The 17,141-nt window shown below is 38.9% G+C and overlaps 1 protein-coding gene across 3 annotated transcripts in view; it reads left to right on the top strand.

The window, feature by feature from the left end:
* The window catches only part of ZCCHC11 (zinc finger, CCHC domain containing 11), a 110,719-nt gene that overhangs the window by 15,449 nt on the left and 78,129 nt on the right, over positions 1-17,141 (top strand). For all 3 annotated transcript variants that reach the window (XM_011926279.1, XM_011926281.1, XM_011926280.1), the window contains exon 3: positions 5,620-5,736. In XM_011926279.1, coding sequence (XP_011781669.1) covers positions 5,620-5,736 — 117 coding nt within the window. The remainder of the gene's footprint in view (positions 1-5,619; positions 5,737-17,141) is intronic.

Below are 17,141 nucleotides of genomic sequence, written 5' to 3'. Positions count from 1 at the left end.
AGATACTTGGGTTATTTGTAAATATGCTTACAAGGAAATAGATCATCATTCTTGATAAATAAGGAAAGAAATGGTATGATTTTGTATAGTTTAGAAAAATGAAATTGTATCTAGATTGACAAAGAACAATCGTGGGTTATTAATAGAATTTACAGCAGAGTAGTCGCCACATGAAAAGAGAAAGGAATATCAAGGAGTAGAGGACCATAATACAGGAGAGAGTTTGGGTTGTATAGTTAACCTTACCAGATCCTAGTTAAAAGGAAGTCTTTTTTGCAATTTGCTCTTTTGCTTTTTTTGTGGTTTGTGTGTGTGTGTGTGTGTGTGTGTGTGTTTTTGAGACGGAGTCTCACTCTGTTGCCCAGGTTGAAGTACATTGGCATGATCTCAGCTCACTGCAACCTCCACCTCCTGGGTTCAAGCAATTTTCCTGCCTCAGCCTCCTGAGTAGCTGGGATTACAGTTGTGCGCCACCATGCCCTGCTCATTTTTGTATTTTTAGTGGAGACAGGGTTTCACCATATTGGCCAGGCTGGTCTTGAACTCCTGACCTCAAATGATCCACCCACACTGGCCTCCCAAAGTGCTGGGATTACAGGCGGGAGCCACCATGTCCGGCCTTTTACTTAGTTCTGTCTTTACTTAGTTCTGTCACTTTTCCTCTGGGATTAGTAAATTTCTGGATGACATCTCAACTGACCTTGGATAAATCTCTATCACTAGAATCTGATTCTGTCTCCTTATTTATAATATAATAAAGATTGACCTACCTGGTAAAATAATTCAATTCTGTTCATCTTTATTTAGTACTTAATACATAGCAGATTTTGTGCCAGAAACCTTACTTGTGTTATCTTATTTAATCCTCATAACAGCCCTATGCGCTAGGTATTATAGTTTTGTCCATTGTCAGAATAAATATTGAATGCCTTTTATGTGCCATGATCTAGTACCTGACATTTTAAAAAACATGATTGCTTTTCTAGGAGTTCACTAGAGAAAGACACATAAGCAAATACTAGTGATAATAACAGTATTTTTTGAAAATGGTATCATAGACAAAAGTGACCAATTTAAGTCGTGAGTATAGAGGCATTAATTTGGAGAATGCTTTATAAGGTGACATTGGAGCTGTCTCTCAAGAAATGGCTAGGAATTGACCAGGTAGGTAGGAGAAAGGTGGTGTAGGTAAATTGCATGTATAAAGGAAATATGAAGAAATGTATTTTCAAGAAAAATAAGCAGAAAACTGGTTGGGAAGTTACATAGGAATGAAGCAGGAAAGGTCAGTTGTTACTGAAAGAAGGAAGAAGTTGGGATGGAATAGGTATTTGATGGTAGTAGGAAAAATGGCCTGGGGTGAAAATAAAGCTTGGAAGCATTGGAAAACATTTTATTTGTTGTTGAATTTATATAGTCAGTAATGATGTAAAGTTACTGTGCCAGAACCAGTGTAAATATTTGTAATCCCTTTTCTTTCTGACACCTCTTTATTTCTCATGCCCTCCAAACTTACTTTCAATTCATTGTACTCTTTTTTTTTTTTTTTTTAATTATTTGGCCTCTTGAACTTGGTGCAATTCATTGCACTCTTTTTTTCTTTTTTCTTTTTGAGACAGGGTCTCATTCTTGTTGCCCAGGCTGAATTGCAGTGGTGCAATAATGGCTCATTGCAGCCTCGACCTCCCAGGCTCAGGTACCTCAGCCTCCCGAGTAACTTGAGACTACAGGCATGTGCCACCAACCCTGCTAGTTTTTTATATTTTTTGTAGAGATAGTGTTTTGCCAGGTTGCCCAGACTGATCTCGGCCTCCCAACGTGCTGAGTTTACAGGTGTGAGCCACAGTGCTCAGGCAAATTCATTGTACTCTTTTTTTTGAGACAGGGTCTCATTCTGTCTCCCAGGCTGGAGTGCGGCGGCACAATCTCGGCTCACTGCAACCTCTGCCTCCCGGGTTCAAGTGATTCTTATGCCTCAGCCTCCTGAGTAGCTGGGACTACAGGCATGCGCTACCACAACCGGCTTGTCCTCTTAATTAACATTTTTCTTTATCAAATTTAGATACTCATTAAGAATATTCCCAGGTGTTTTTTTAAATTTATTTTTTATTTTTTATTTCTTCAGGTCCTTTGGTTCACAGTGTTTCCATAGATTACCTAATTGAAGAATAAAGATGTAGACTGTAGATTTTTGCTCTGTACCAAAGAAGAAATAAGTCCAAACCATTAGATCAGAAGGGTAAATTTTCCTATGATTGAATGTTAAATATTGAGTTGGAAATACCCAGAAATCTTTGTTCTAGCTTGTTTGCAGAAAGTTAGAGATTTACTAGTCGGTTTATTTAATGGTAAAATAAAACTATAATAAAAAATGTTAACTTTTTTATGTATTTTTTTTCTGTGAAACTAGAAAGTTTATGATGAAGAGAGCAGTTTTGTCTGATTTGATATTGTGCCCAGTACATGCCTTGCACGAAGTGATTGGTTGATAATTACAGTGTGCACAGTAGTCAAGTGTATGGATTTTGGAGTCATTGGGTCTAGCTCTGCCACTTACTGGTTGGATAACCTTGGATAAATTATTTAAATTCTTTTTTTTTTTTTTTTTTTGAGGCGGAGTCTCGCTCTGTCGCCCGGACTGGAGTGCAGTGGCCGGATCTCAGCTCACTGCAAGCTCCGCCTCCCGGGTTTACGCCATTCTCCTGCCTCAGCCTCCAGAGTAGCTGGGACTACAGACGCCCGCCACCTCGCCCGGCTAGTTTTTGTATTTTTAGTAGAGACGGGGTTTCACCCTGTTAGCCAGGATGGTCTCGATCTCCTGACCTCGTGATCCGCCCATCTCGGCCTCCCAAAGTGCTGGGATTACAGGCTTGAGCCACCGCGCCCGGCCAAATTATTTAAATTCTTTAAACATCAGTTTACTCATCAGTAAAATGGGATTGATGACAATTATAACACCTAGCTCACAGGACTATTATGAGGATTAAATAAAATAATACAAGTAAAGTTTTTAGCACAAGACCTGGTATGTAGTAAGAAATAAAGATGAGCTACTTGTAGAACTGAATTACTTTACCAGGTAGGGCAGTTTTTATTATAGGAGATAGAACCAGGCTGCAGTGATACAGCTTTATCCAAGGTCAGTGGAGACGTCATCCGAGGCCTTCTGACTCCCCGTTCAGTGTAATACCAAAATTTTCTTGATAGACATGTCTTTGGTCTGCTAACATTTTACAAGTGAAAAGTTCACATAATTGATTTCATGACTTCCTTAGTGACCTCATCAGTACACAGGGCTTTAGGTATTTTGTATATATGCTTTCAACTCCTGAAAGCAACCCTTTTTACTGCCTTCACCACTCTCACCTTGAACTAAGCCAACATAATCTCTTTTTTGGATTATTGAATTAATTCTGTTAACTGCAGTAGCTTTTTCCTGCTTCTGTTCTCAATATAGAAAGCAAATGATCCTTTTAAAATATAAATTAGATCTTGTAATTCTCTGCTCGTAAACCTTCAATGGCTTTCCTCAATACTTAGAATGAAAGCCAGAGTCTTCACAAGGGATTTTGTGTTCTGTCCCCTATTAGCTCTCTGTTCCAGTTATGCTAACTTTTTTGTAGTTTCTCAAATATTTTAGGTACCTTCCTGCTTCAGGGCCTTGGCATTCACTTTTTCCTCTGTTTGAAATGTGTCTTTTCAGATATCCACACAGCTTTATCCTTCACTTCCTTCAAGTTACTTTATCAGTAAGGTCTTAAGTGATGTCTACTTTTAAAAAGCAGTAACTCCACCGACCCCATGCATATTTGTGCATTTGTTTATTACCTGTCTCCTTACACTATAATGTTATTTCATACAGACAGGGATTTCTATTTTGTTTACTGCTCTTATCCCCAGCTCCTAGAAAAATGTTTGCTGTATAATATGAGCTCAGAATATATTTGGCGAGTAAAGAAGTAGTTGTTTTGAAACTAAGAGGTAGCGTTTTCTTTGAGGACTTAATTCATTCTCCAGTAGGAACTGATTTGACAGAATTTTTATGCTAGAGAATTGAAATAACTAGATTGAGCCAACTTTTCTTACTTACTTGTTGCCTTGGGCAAATTATTTAATCCCTGAGTTTTAGTTTGCCAGTAAAATGGGGAATTCTGATAGGGTTGTTGAAAGGTTAATACTATACTCCTGTGGCTGTATTTATTTTTAGTCTGTAGCAGGATTGTTGCTAAATTTGGAGCAAGTTTCTCATTTAAAAGAAATCATGTAATTTTCTGAGGTGAAAGAATCTTTTTGTCAGAAGCTGAAGCCTGTTGAATATCGTAAATCAATCTGAAATAAAAACTATTGCTAAAGTTTCAGTGTAAGGCATTAGAAACTTTAAAAATTCCACATGCATTTATTGTGTGTTTGTAATTTTTTATTGCATAATCTGTGTAGAATGTTGGCTTCAGATTCATATGTACAGGAATTTAAATTCGGTGTCTTCCACTTAATACTGCTACATCCTTGTAAAAGGTGCAGGTTCTGTGGGCTTTTGTTTTCACAACTATAAGATGAAAATAATGGCAATTTAATCGGATGATTAGAGGAATTAAAATGACAAATTGTATGTCAAACACCTAGCATAGTGCCTGGCACATAACAGGTACTCAGTAATTACTAAGTTTTATTAGTATTTAGAGAATACATATATGAAGTATGAGTGACGTTCTGTGACTGATAGTTTAGTGTGTTAGAATTGTTATTCCCTTCAGTAGTGACCTCAGGAGGTTGTTCATTTATTCCCATGATATTGTGATTGGAGTGTTTTTCGAACTCAGCTTTTGAAATTTCTTCCATATTTATGGCCCATTCTTCTGAAATCCCCAATTCGAGGGCAGATTTTATTTTTTTATAGTAATCAAAATGGCTGCAAGTTAAGTTTGAAATCAGTTTTAGGGACAACATTGGAATAAGACTAAATAGCAAGACCTCATTTTTCTTTCTTTCTTTCTTTCTTTTTTTGGTTGAGACGAAGTCTTACTCTGTTGCCCAGGCTTGAGTACGGTGATGCGATTTTGGCTTGTTGCTGCAACCTCTGGCTCCCAGGCTGAGATAATTCTTCCACCTCAGCCTCCAGAGTAGCTGGGATTACAAGCCTGCGCCACCATGCATGGCTACATTTTGTATTTTTAGTAGAGAATGGGTTTCTCCATGTTGTCCAGGCTGGTGGTCTCCAACTTCTGAGCTCAAGTGATCCGCCAGCCTCGTCTCCCGAAAGTGCTGGGATTACAGGCATAGCCACCACACCCGGCTCGACTTTACATTGGATTCTAAAGATGATATTAGATGAATATTAAACATAATTTAGCATTACCATGATACTGTTAGATATTGTATGTAATCTCCTATGATGTATGTAGTATGTAATCTCCTATGATGACTATTTTGAAAAAGGACTACTGTCTCTTTGGTATATAAGTTTATTAAAAACTATTACTTTAGAAGAAGGAAAGGATAAGGAGAAAACCTTCAGTGCTTATTTTGTCTACTTATGTAATTGTATTATTAACTTACATAGTCAGTAGTTTACTCCTCTGTTTTCTGAATAAAATGCATTTTTTAAACTTGTCTCTTCAGCGATCACCAGAATATACCAATTGTCGGTATCTATGCAAACTTTGCTTAATTCACATTGAAAATATCCAGGGAGCTCATAAACATATAAAGGAGAAACGACATAAGAAAAATATTTTGGTAAGTTCTTTTTTAAAAATACTTTTATTTATTTTTCAAGTTATAAAACCATATTTTATTTGTGAAACTAAAAATGAAATATTTGTCCAATCTTATATTAGTAACTGAAGTGATAGCTTTGGAAGCTATTATTGCCTTCCTTATCTGAGGTAATCAGGAAGGAAGGAACCTTGTTGAGACCAGTTTGCTCATCCTGTAGAATGTTGATTCCTAAGTTTAGAGCCGTTAGGTACAATCAGTCCATCCAACTGATGTTTATTGAGCTCTTGTGTGCTAGTTCTAGGCAGTATTGAATAAGATAGTTGTGGTTCCTGCCCTCAGATTTTCTAAGAATTGATGAGGGCATGCGTTGAATAAAGATTTAAATATAATGAGTTTTGTTAGAGGGGGAAGAGTGTGCTAAGGAGGTGTACGAGATATTTTACTTCATCTAGAACAGGGGAGGTTTCTCTGAGAAAGTAATGTTTGAATTGAACTTTGAAGAAGTAGTTTAAATGGCAAAAAGGTGAGTGGCCTAGAAGGGTAAGTGGGAGAGCACTTTACACAAAAAGCAGCATGAATTGAAAGCCTTTAGGCAGGAAAAGGCATGGCGTGTGAGTAACTGAAAGTCTAGTATGATTGGAACAAAGAGCTGGGGAAAAATGGTGTGATATGAAGCGGGAAAAGTACAGACCATTAAGAAATTTATAAGCTTTGGGAATTTGTAATTTTTCAGTTATTTCCATTAAAATATCCTGTAGACATGGATATGAATAGAGTTGTTTTAAAAATGTATTAGTAAATTAGCTATTTAATTTTTTCTTTTTAAAGCTACAACAACAATAATAATGCTGTGTAACCTCTTACTTATCTTTAAGTCTTAGTTCATATATCTTCTTTAAGAAATTTTCTACCTGACCCTCTCAGCAAGTCTGGGTTGGATACTCCTTCTCTGTGCCCCCGTAACAACTTTTACATATCTTGATTAGAAAATCTAACACATTGTATTCTGGCAGTCTACCTTCTCTTCCCTTCTAGACTTCAGTATACAGTATTCTAGAAGGCATATTTAGTTATTTTTGTTTCTGAGTTGCTTAGGATAGTGTCTGACAACAGTAGGTGCTCAACATAGTTTTCTTGAAAAAATGAATGAACTGAAACAAATAGAACAGGGATAAGGGAGTAGTTTAGGTGATAGTAATTAGGAATTTTCCAAAAATGTTGGAAGATGCCTATCATTAGTTCCAGGAAGCTCGGACTTGCAAGCAAGAAAACTTTTTTTTGTTTTTGTTTTGTTTTGGAGACAGTGTCTCACTCTGTCTTCCAGGCTGGAGTGCAGTGGCACGATCTTGGCTCACTGTAACCTCTGCCTCCCAGGTTTAAGTGATTATCCTGCCTCAGCCTCCCAGGTAGCTGGGATTACAGGCACACCATGCCTGGCTGATTTTCATATTTTTAATAGAGATGGGGTTTCACCAGGGCAAGCAAGAAGCTTAAAAAGAAAGTCATACCTAGGCTGGGTGCAGTGGCTAAAGGTCTGTAATCCCAGCACTTTGGGAGGCTGAGGTAGGTGAATTGCTTGAGCGTAGGAGTTCGAGACCAGCCTGGGCAATGTGGCGAAACCCTGTTTCTACTAAAAATACATAAAAATTAGCTGGCCATGGTGGCATGTGCCTGTAATCCCAGCTTCTTGGGAGGCTGAGGTATGAGGATTGTTTGAACCCACGAGGTAGAGACTCCAGTGAGCCAAGATCACACCACTTCACTTTAGTCTGGGCGAGGGAGCGAGACTCTATCTCAGAAAAAGCAAAAAAAGAAAAGAAAAAGAAAACTGTACCTATACACATTACAGATTGAGTATACCTTATCCTAAATGCTTGGGACCAAAGTATTTTGGATTTTTTCAGATTTTGGAATATTTGCATTATACTTTAATGAGCATTTCCTTTGAGCATCGTGTTGGTGTTCAAAAGTTTCAGATTTTGGAGCATTTCACATTTTGGATTTTCAGATTAGGGATGCACAGTCCATATGGGGAAACTTTAGAACATTACAGAAACAAACAAAAAGAAAGCAAACTTGAATGCAGCCATATAGGACTGCATTTGATGAAGTTTTGATGAAGTTAGAGTAACAGTGGATTTACTTTTCCCTTGAAATGACCAAAAAAAAAAAAAACAGAAATACGAAGCAGTGGTTTTCAGGCGGCAGAGGACAGTCAATGAATGAAAAACAAATGGCCTGAGCCCAATGTTGGCTCCAGCTTGAGAGTTTCTAGATTGCACTATAGGGAAGGGAACCCAGTGGACTCTCGCAGTTGAAGAGAGGGACCTTAGAGTCCACTAAGTCCAGGATAGCTAGAATTCACAGGACAGTGTAACTAAAATGAGAAAACTGCACAAAAAGAAATCCAGAGAACTGTAGATTGTCCTTTTTTTTCTTTTTTTCTTTTTTTTTTTTTTTTTTGAGACGGAGTCTTGCTCTGTCACCCGGGCTGGAGTGCAGTGGCCGGATCTCAGCTCACTGCAAGCTCCGCCTCCCGGGTTTACGCCATTCTCCTGCCTCAGCCTCCGGAGTAGCTGGGACTACAGGTGCCCGCCAACTCGCCCGGCTGGTTTTTTGTATTTTTAGTAGAGACGGGGTTTCCCCGTGTTAGCCAGGATGGTCTCGATCTTCTGACCTCGTGATCCACCCGTCTCGGCCTCCCAAAGTGCTGGGATTACAGGCTTGAGCCACCGCACCAAGTATTCAGCACAATGCTGGTTGGTGCATGTATGTGAAATAGCTTCCTGAACTCAGGGAAAGAACTGTCAGAGGAAATTAGAACAGTGCTTGGTGCTCACACGGGACTTTTTCCTGTCCGGACTGGAAAGCCTCATACTTCATGAGGCACTCGGTAGAGTACTCAGAAAAATCTTGTTTCAGTAGTATGGATATTTAGTACTAAACTAAATGTGGTCTGGTTCTATATAAAATATTTTAAAGGCAAGATTCAAAATGATAAATGGTTTCCAAGTATTTAATGTCATTACAGAACAAAGCTTAGGGATATTACAGAAATAAAAAAATATCACTGAAAAAAATTCACGTAATGTGACGTTTAGTCAAAGATTATCAGGCAAGCAAGGAGACAGGAAATTACAAATCATGATGAAGAGAAAAGTCAGCTATAATAACTGACCTTGAACTGCCCAGCCTTTGTTAGGATTAGCAGAGAAGGACAGTAAGACAGTTAATACAACTATATTCTTGATGTTCCAGAGATGAAGTAGAGACATGGAAGATATGAAAAAGATATGAACAGGACTTTTAGAAACGAAAACTACAACATCTAAGATTAAAACTACATTGGGTAGGAATAATAGTACATCAAACATTGCAAAAGGAAAGGTTAGTGAACTCTTGGAAGATGTAGCAATGGAAACCACCAGAGTGAAACACAGAAAAAATTAAACAAAAAGGAAAAGGAAAAAAGTCATTGAGCTCTGGGGTAATTGATCAATATACATGTACCTGTTCTATACAAATTCTTCCAGAACATTGAAGAGGAGGAATACTTCCCAGTTCATTCTGTGAGTATGAGGTCCACATAACTCTGATACTCAAACCACAGAAATACATTACAATAAAGGAAAACGTTGTTCTTAACTTGTTGACTCCGATGGGAGAAAAGAAGAAAGAAAACTTTAGACCAAAGCTCCTCATGAACGTAGATGCGAAAATTCTAAATATAATTTTAGCCAGTTGAATCCAACAGCATATTAAAGGAATGAATATGTCATGATCAAGTGGGGCTTTATTCCAGGAGTGCGTTGTTAGTTTTACATTAAAAAAGTCGCTCATTGGTCAGGCACAGTGGCTCACGCCTGTAATCCCAGTCGTTTGGGAGGCTAAGGAGGGCAGATCACCTGAGGTTAGGAGTTCGAGACCAGCCTGGCCAAAGTGGTGAAACCCTATCTCTACTAAAAATACAAAAATTAGCCGGGCATGGTGGCTCATGACTGAAATCTCAGCTACTTGGGAGGCTGAACCCAGGAGGTTGAGGTTGCAGTAAGCTCAGATCGTGCCACTGCATCCCAGCCTGGGCAATAGAGCAAGACTTCATCTCAAAAAACAACAAAAACAACAACAACAAAACCCGCTCATTGTAATTTACCATGTTAGCAAACAGAGAAAGCTATGTGATTATCTTAGTAGATGCTGAAAAAGCGTTTTCAAAAATGTTTTGATAAAAATTGTAAGCATGGCCGGGTGCGGTGAACCATGCCTGTAACCCCAGCTCTTTGGGAGGCTGAAGCAGGCAGATCACCTGAGATTGGGAGTTGGAGACCAACCTGGCCAATGCGGTGAAATCCCCCTCCACTAAAAATACAAAAATTAGCCGGGCGTGGTGACGCACACCTGTAATTCCAGCTACTCGAGAGGCTCAGGCAGGAGAATCGCTTGAATCTTGGAGGTGGAGGTTGCAGTGAGCTGAGATGGCGCCACTGCACTCCAGCCTGGGTGGCAGAGTGATACTCTGTCTCAAAAAAAAAAAAAAAAAAAAAAAGGGTCTGAGCAAACTAGGAGTAGAAGACGACTTCTATAACATGATAAAGACATCTACAAAGCTAGGTGTGTTAGTCCCAGCTCCTTTGGTTGTTTGAACCTAGGAATTTGAGACCAGCCTGGGCAATATAATGAGACCCTGTTTAAAAAAAAAAAAAATTCTATAAAAAACTAACAGTTATCATCATACTTAAAGACTGAATGCTGTTCCCCCAAGATTAGGAAAAAAGACAGGTATGAAAGTAGTGTAGCTGCCTTGGAAAAGAGTATGGTGGTTCTTCAGCAAATTAAAAATAGAACTACAGTATGATCCAGTAATTTCACTTCTGGGTATATACTTTAAAAGAATTGAAAACAGGGTTTCAAAGAGATATTTATACACCCAGGTTCATGGCAACATTACTCACAATAGCTAGTATGTGGAAGCAATTCAGATATCCAATGATGGATGAATAGATAAGCAAAATGTGCAGTATTCATACAATGGAATGTTAGCCTTAAAAAGGATGGAAATTCTGCAGTATGCTACAACATGAATGAACCTTGAGAAATGCTAAGTGAAATAAGCCAGTTAGAAAATGAAAAATAGTGTATGATTCCATGTATGTGAGTTTTTTAGAGTGGTCAGAATCAGAGACAGAATAGTGCTTGCCATAGGCTTGGAGGAGGGGGAAATGGGGAGTTATTACTTGACAGAGAGTTTTGGTTTTGCATTTGTGTTCTGCGTTAGAGTATTTGGATTTTATTTTGAGCATTATGGAGTTTAATAACATGTTGTTTTCGAGATAGAGTCTTGCTCTATCGCCCAGACTGAAGTGCAGTGGCGGGATCTCGGCTCACTGCAAACTCTTCCTCCTGGATTCAAGCAATTCTTCTGCCTCAGCCTCCCAAGTAGCTGGGATTACGAGTGCGCACCAGCATGCCTGGCTAATTTTTGTATTTTTAGTAGAGACAGGGTTTCACCATGTTGGCCAGGCTAGTCTCGAACGCCTGACCTCATGATCCGCCCACCTAGGCCTCCCAGAGGGCTAGGATTACAGGCTTGAAACACTGCGCCTGGCCATAACATGTATTTTTGCAAGGTCACTCACCCTGGCCTCTGTGAAAGAAGCCTGAGAAGGGTCTGTTTGGGGAGACCCGTTAGCCTTTTATAATAATCTAGTAAGCTATGATGAACACTGACCTGAAGTAGTAGTTAGTGAGAATGGAGTTGAGTTTGAAGAGAGATTCAGGATGTAGAATTGTGGGAATAGAGGCCCACGATGTCTTGAATGATCATAAGGTATCTGATTTGAGATGTTATCATAGATTGTGATGCCATTTACTTAGCAGAAATAAAAAATGTTTCATAACATTCTGAGTTTGAGACACTTATGGAACATTTCAAGTAGAGATGTCCCACAGTCATTTGAATATAAGGATCTGGAACTTATGTTAGCAGTTGGAGATTCAGGTTTGGTAAACTTCAGCAGTTGAAATCGTAGATGTGGATGAGGTCACCAAATGAATAAGGACAGAATGTCAAGGAATGCAAACATTTAATGGACTAGTAGAGGAAGAGCAGTGAATAGATTGGTGAATGAGTAAAATAATAGGAAAAATAGAGAAAGGTGTTAGAAAAACTAAAAGAAAGGAAAGTTTCAAGATGGTAGTCGAAAATGTGATAATATGGATAAAAATAATCTAAAATCTTAAAGATGTCTGATTTGGTGCCTATAGTCTAAGCTACTCAGGATACTAAGGTGGGAGGATCGCTTGAGCCCAGGAGTTGGGGTACATACTGGGCAACGTAGCAAAATCCTGTCAATTAAAAAATAAATAAACAAAAATTTAAAATGTCAGATTTGGCAACTAAGGAGGTTTTGATAATCCTGGGAAGAACAGTTTCTGTTTTAGAACTAAAAAAGACATAGTTTTGAGTGAGGAGGTATAAGGAAATAAAAGGAGAATAGAGTCAACTTTCAGGAAACTTAATTGTGCAGAAAAGAAAGGAAGATTGGTAGTAGCTAGAGTGGCACACAATTTTTTTTTTCTTTTAATTTGGCAGAGTAAAATTCTCATCACAGTTTTAATTTTTTAATTTAAATAATCATTTAATCTTTCTCTCTTTTGAGTGTAAGCTCCATGAGGGCAGGGATTATATGCATTATTTTTTCCCATCTTAGTACAGTACCTGGCATATAGTTGTTCCATAAATACTTGTTGATTAATGATTTAAATGGAGTGGAAAGAGCATACGCTGTGGAGTTAGAACTAGATTTAATTCTCAGTTCCACCTTGTAGTTGTAGGATGATATTTAACATCTATAAGTCTCAGTATTCTTATCTATAAAATGGGTTTGGTAGTATCTATCTGGGGAGTGATATTGTAAGAATTAAGTGACATAACATCTGTAAAGCACTGGGTACGGTGCCAGGTCCGTAGTAGGTACTCAATAAATGGTAGTTGTTGCTGTTAGTGTAGAGGTAAAGAGTGCTTACTTAATGTGCTTGGTGGCTTGATGGCTCACACCTGTAATCCTGGTACTTGCAGACGCCAAGGTAGGTGGATTTCCTGAGCTCAGGAGTTCGAGACCAGCCTGGGCAACATAGTGAAACCCCATCTCTACCAAAAATACAAAAAATTAGCTGGGCGTGGTGGCATGTGCCTGTGGTCCCAGCTACTTGAGAGGCTGAGGTGGAGGAGCTCCTGTATCCGGGAGGTGGAGATTGCAGTGAGCAGAGATTTACTCAATTGCACGCCAACCTGGGTGACAGAGTGAGACCTCGTCTCAAAAAAAAAAAAATTTAATGAAAACACCAACTAGTAGATTGTGTAATGTTTAAAATAAGGAGAAGGAGATTATTACTGAGTAGGTAAAGAAGGATGGAATTCAGAGCATAAGTGATAGTATTAATCATGATTTCAATGGAGCATTTCATTATGTTGGAAAAGAAAGGTATTAAGAAGGGTTTGCTGAATATTTGACTTTTAAGCTATACCTTGAAGGATGATTAGTTTTACCAGGTGGATACACACAGGGGACAAAATGATTAAAGGCATGGAGGCCCAATAGCACATAGAGTATTTGGAGACTGGTGACTATTTAAATGTGGATGTCTATTGGAGAGGTTGGAGAAAGACCTAGAAATGCAAATTGAGACCAAAATGCTTTATATTCATGTTAAGAAGATGTTGCATTGTCTTACTGGCGCATTGAACTTTTTTTCTTTTTTTGAAATTTTCTGTTGTGGTAAAATATATATAAGATAAAATTTACCATTTTAACCATTTTTAAGTATACAGTTTAATGACATTAAGTACATTTACATTGTTTTGCAATCATCTCCACTGTCTACCTTCATTCAGAACTTTTTCATCATTCTATACTGAAACTCTGTATCCATTAAACAATAATTCCCCATTCCCCTCTCCCTGCAGCCCCTGGTAACCACCATTCTATTTTCTGTTTCTATGTGCTTGTCTATCGTAGGTACCCCATATAAATGGAATCATACATTATTTATCCTTTAGTGTTTATTTCACTTAGCATGTCTTCAAGTCAACCATGTTGTAGCATCTATCAGAATTTCTTTTGTTTTTGAGGTTGATTAATACTCCATCATATCTGTATGCCATGTTTTGTGAATCATTTCATCCATGGATGGACATTTGGGTTATTTCCACCATTTGGCTGTTGGGAATAATGTTGCTGTGAACATCGATGTACAAATACCTATTTGAGTCCCTTTTTCATTTATTTTTTGTATATACCCAGAATTGGAATTGCTGGATCAAATGGTAAATCCATGTTTAATTTTTTGGGATTGCCATGCTATTTTCCACAGTGGCTACATCATTGTACATCTTTACCAGCAATGCACAAGGGTTCCAATTTCTCCACATTCACACAAACTCTTGTTTTCTGCCTCCTCCCCAATAACAATCCTGATGGATATGAAGTGGTATTTCATTGTGTTTTTGATTTGCATTTCTCTAATGATTAGTGATATTTAGCATCTTTTCATGTGCTTATTTGGCATTTGTATATCTTTGGAGAAATGTCTATTGAAATCCTTTGTTCACTTTTGAATTGGGTTGTTTGTTTTCTTATTGTTGAGTTTAATGGATTATTTATATGTTCTGGATATTAATCCCTTATCAGATACGTGATTGCAAATATGTTCTTCCATTTTGTGGGTTGTCTTTTTACTCTGTCAGTATCTTTTGATGAACAGAAGTTCTAAATTTCATCTAGTCTAATTTATCTGTTTTTACTTTGTTGCCTGTGTCTTTTGTGTCATGTTCAAGAAATCATTGCCAAATCCAATGTCATGAAACTTTTCCCTTCTATTTTTTTCTAGGAGTTTTGTGATTTTACGTTTCTTAGTTACGGCTTTATAGCTGTAAGTTTAGGTTTTAGCTTCTTTCTTTTCTTTTTCTGTTTTTGAAATGAGGTCTCTCTTTGTTGCCCAGGCTGGAGTACAGTCATGGCTCACTGTAGCTTCTACTTCCTGCGCTCAAGTGATCCTCCTGCCTCAGCCTTCCAAGTAGCTGGGACCACAAGCGTGTGCCACCATGCCTGGCTAATTATTTATTTATTTTTATTTTTTTGAGACAGAGTTTCACTCTTGTTGCCCAGGCTGGAGTGCAATGGCACAATCTCGGCTCACTGCAACCTCTGCCTCCTGAGTTCAAGCAGTTCTGCCTTTGTCTCCCAGGTAGCTGGGATTACAGGCATCTGTCACCATGCACAGCTAATTTTTTGTGTTTAGTAGAGACAGTGTTTCACCGTATTGGTTGGGCTGGTCTTGAATTCCTGACCTCAGGTGATCCACCCGCCTCAGCCTCCCAAAGTGCTGGGATTACAGGCATGAGCCACTGTTCCCGGCCTAATTTTTTATTTTTTGTAGAGGTGAAGTCTCAAGTATGTCACCCAGGCTAATCTCAAATTCCTTGGCTTCAGCAATCCTCCTGCCTTGGCCTCCCGGAGTATTACAACTGTGAACCACTATACCTGGCCTAGTTTTAGTTTCTGACATTTAGGTCTTTGATGCATTTTGAGTTAATTTTTGTATATGATCTAAGGTCAGAATCCAGCTTCATTCTTTTACATGTGGATATTCAGTTTTCCCAGCAACATTTGTTGAAAAAACTGTTGTTTCCCCATTGAGTACTCTTGGCACCCTTGTCAAAAATCATTAGACCATACATGCCAGGGGTTATTTCTAGGCTCTCTGTTTTTTTTTTAGTTTTTTTATTTTTTTTTTTTTTTTGAGACAGAGTCTAGCTTTGTTGCCCAGGCTGGAGTATAATGGCACGATCTCGGCTCACTGCAACCTGCACCTCCCTGGTTTAAGCAATTCTCCTGCCTCAGCCTCCCGAGTAACTGGGATTGCATACAGGCATGCACCACCACACCCGGCTGCCTTATATATATATATATTTTTTTTTTTTTTTTTTTTTTTTTTTTAGTGGAGACGGGGTTTCATCATGTTGGCCGGGCTGGTCTTGAACTCCTGACCTCAAGTGATCCACCCACCTCTGCCTTCCAAAGTGCTTATAGGCATGAGCCACTATGCCTGGCCTGGGCTCTCTGTTTGATTCCATTGGTCTATATGTCTGTCTTTATATTTATTTTATTTTTTTTGAGACTGGGTCTTGTTTGTCGCTCAAGCTGGAGTGCAATGGGTGCAATCTCAGCTCACTGTAACCTCTGGGGCTCAAGCTATCCTCACTTCAGCCTCCTGAGTAGGTGGGACTGCAGGCAGGCACCACCATGCCAGGCTAATTTTTGTATTTTTTATAGAAACGGGATTTCACCAAGTTGCCTAGGCTGGTCTCTTAACTCTTAGGCTCAAGCGATCCTCCCACCTCAGCCTCCCAGAGTGCTAGGATTACTGGCGTGAGCTACCATGCCCAGCCATGTCTGTCTTTATGCTGGTATACATACTGTTTTGTTTTGTTTTGTGTTTTGAGACAGTCTTGCTCTGTTGCCCAGGCTGGAGTGCAGTGGCATGATCTCGGCTCACTATAACCTCTACCTCCCGGGTTCAAGCAGTTCTGTCTCAGCCTCCCAAGTAGCTGGAATTACCATTGTGTGCCACCATGCCTGGCTAATTTTTGTATTTTTGGTAGAGACAGGGTTTCTCCATGTTGCCCGGGTCTGGTCTCGAACTCCTGACCTCAAGCAATCCGCCTGCCTTGGCTTCCCAAAGTGCTGGAATTACAGGTGTGGGCCAACTCATCTGACCATGTTGTTTTGATTACTATAGCTTTGTAGTACGTTTTGCAGTCAGTAAGTGTGAATCCTCCAGCTTTGTTCTTTGTCAGGATCGTTTTGGCTATTTGGGGTCCTTTGAGAGTTCATGTAAGTTTAGGATTGATCTTTATATTTCTGCGAAAAATGTCATATATATGTATATATAAATATATGTGTATATATGTATATGTGTGTGTGTGTGTGTGTGTGTATATATATATATTTTTTTTTTTTTTTTTTTTTTTTGAGACGGAGTCTTGCTCTGTCACCCAGGCTAGAGCGCAGTGGTGTGATCTTTACTCACTGCAACCTTCACCTCCCAGGTTGAAATGATTCTCCTGCCTCAGCCTCCCACGTGGCTGGGATTGCAAGTGCCTGGTACTATGCCCACCTAATTTTTATATTTCTATTAGAGATGCGGTTACACCATGTTGGCCAGGCTTGTCCCCATCTCCTGACCTTAAGTGATACACCTGCCTTGGCCTCCCAAAGTGCTGGGATTACACATGTGAGCCACTGCCTCTGGCCTTTTATCATTTTTTCATTAAGTCTGTTGCTATTAGTTCTTTGGATGGATCCTAAGAAAATAGTACTGAAACTTAGATGCTTCTCTAAGACTTAGATTGTAATTAAGAA

The sequence above is a fragment of the Colobus angolensis genome, unplaced genomic scaffold (genome assembly GCF_000951035.1).
Source record: "Colobus angolensis palliatus isolate OR3802 unplaced genomic scaffold, Cang.pa_1.0 Scaffold68, whole genome shotgun sequence".
Lineage (NCBI taxonomy): Eukaryota > Metazoa > Chordata > Mammalia > Primates > Cercopithecidae > Colobus > Colobus angolensis.
Note: the sequence above shows the minus strand (reverse complement) of the source record. Positions and strands in the feature narration are given on the sequence as shown.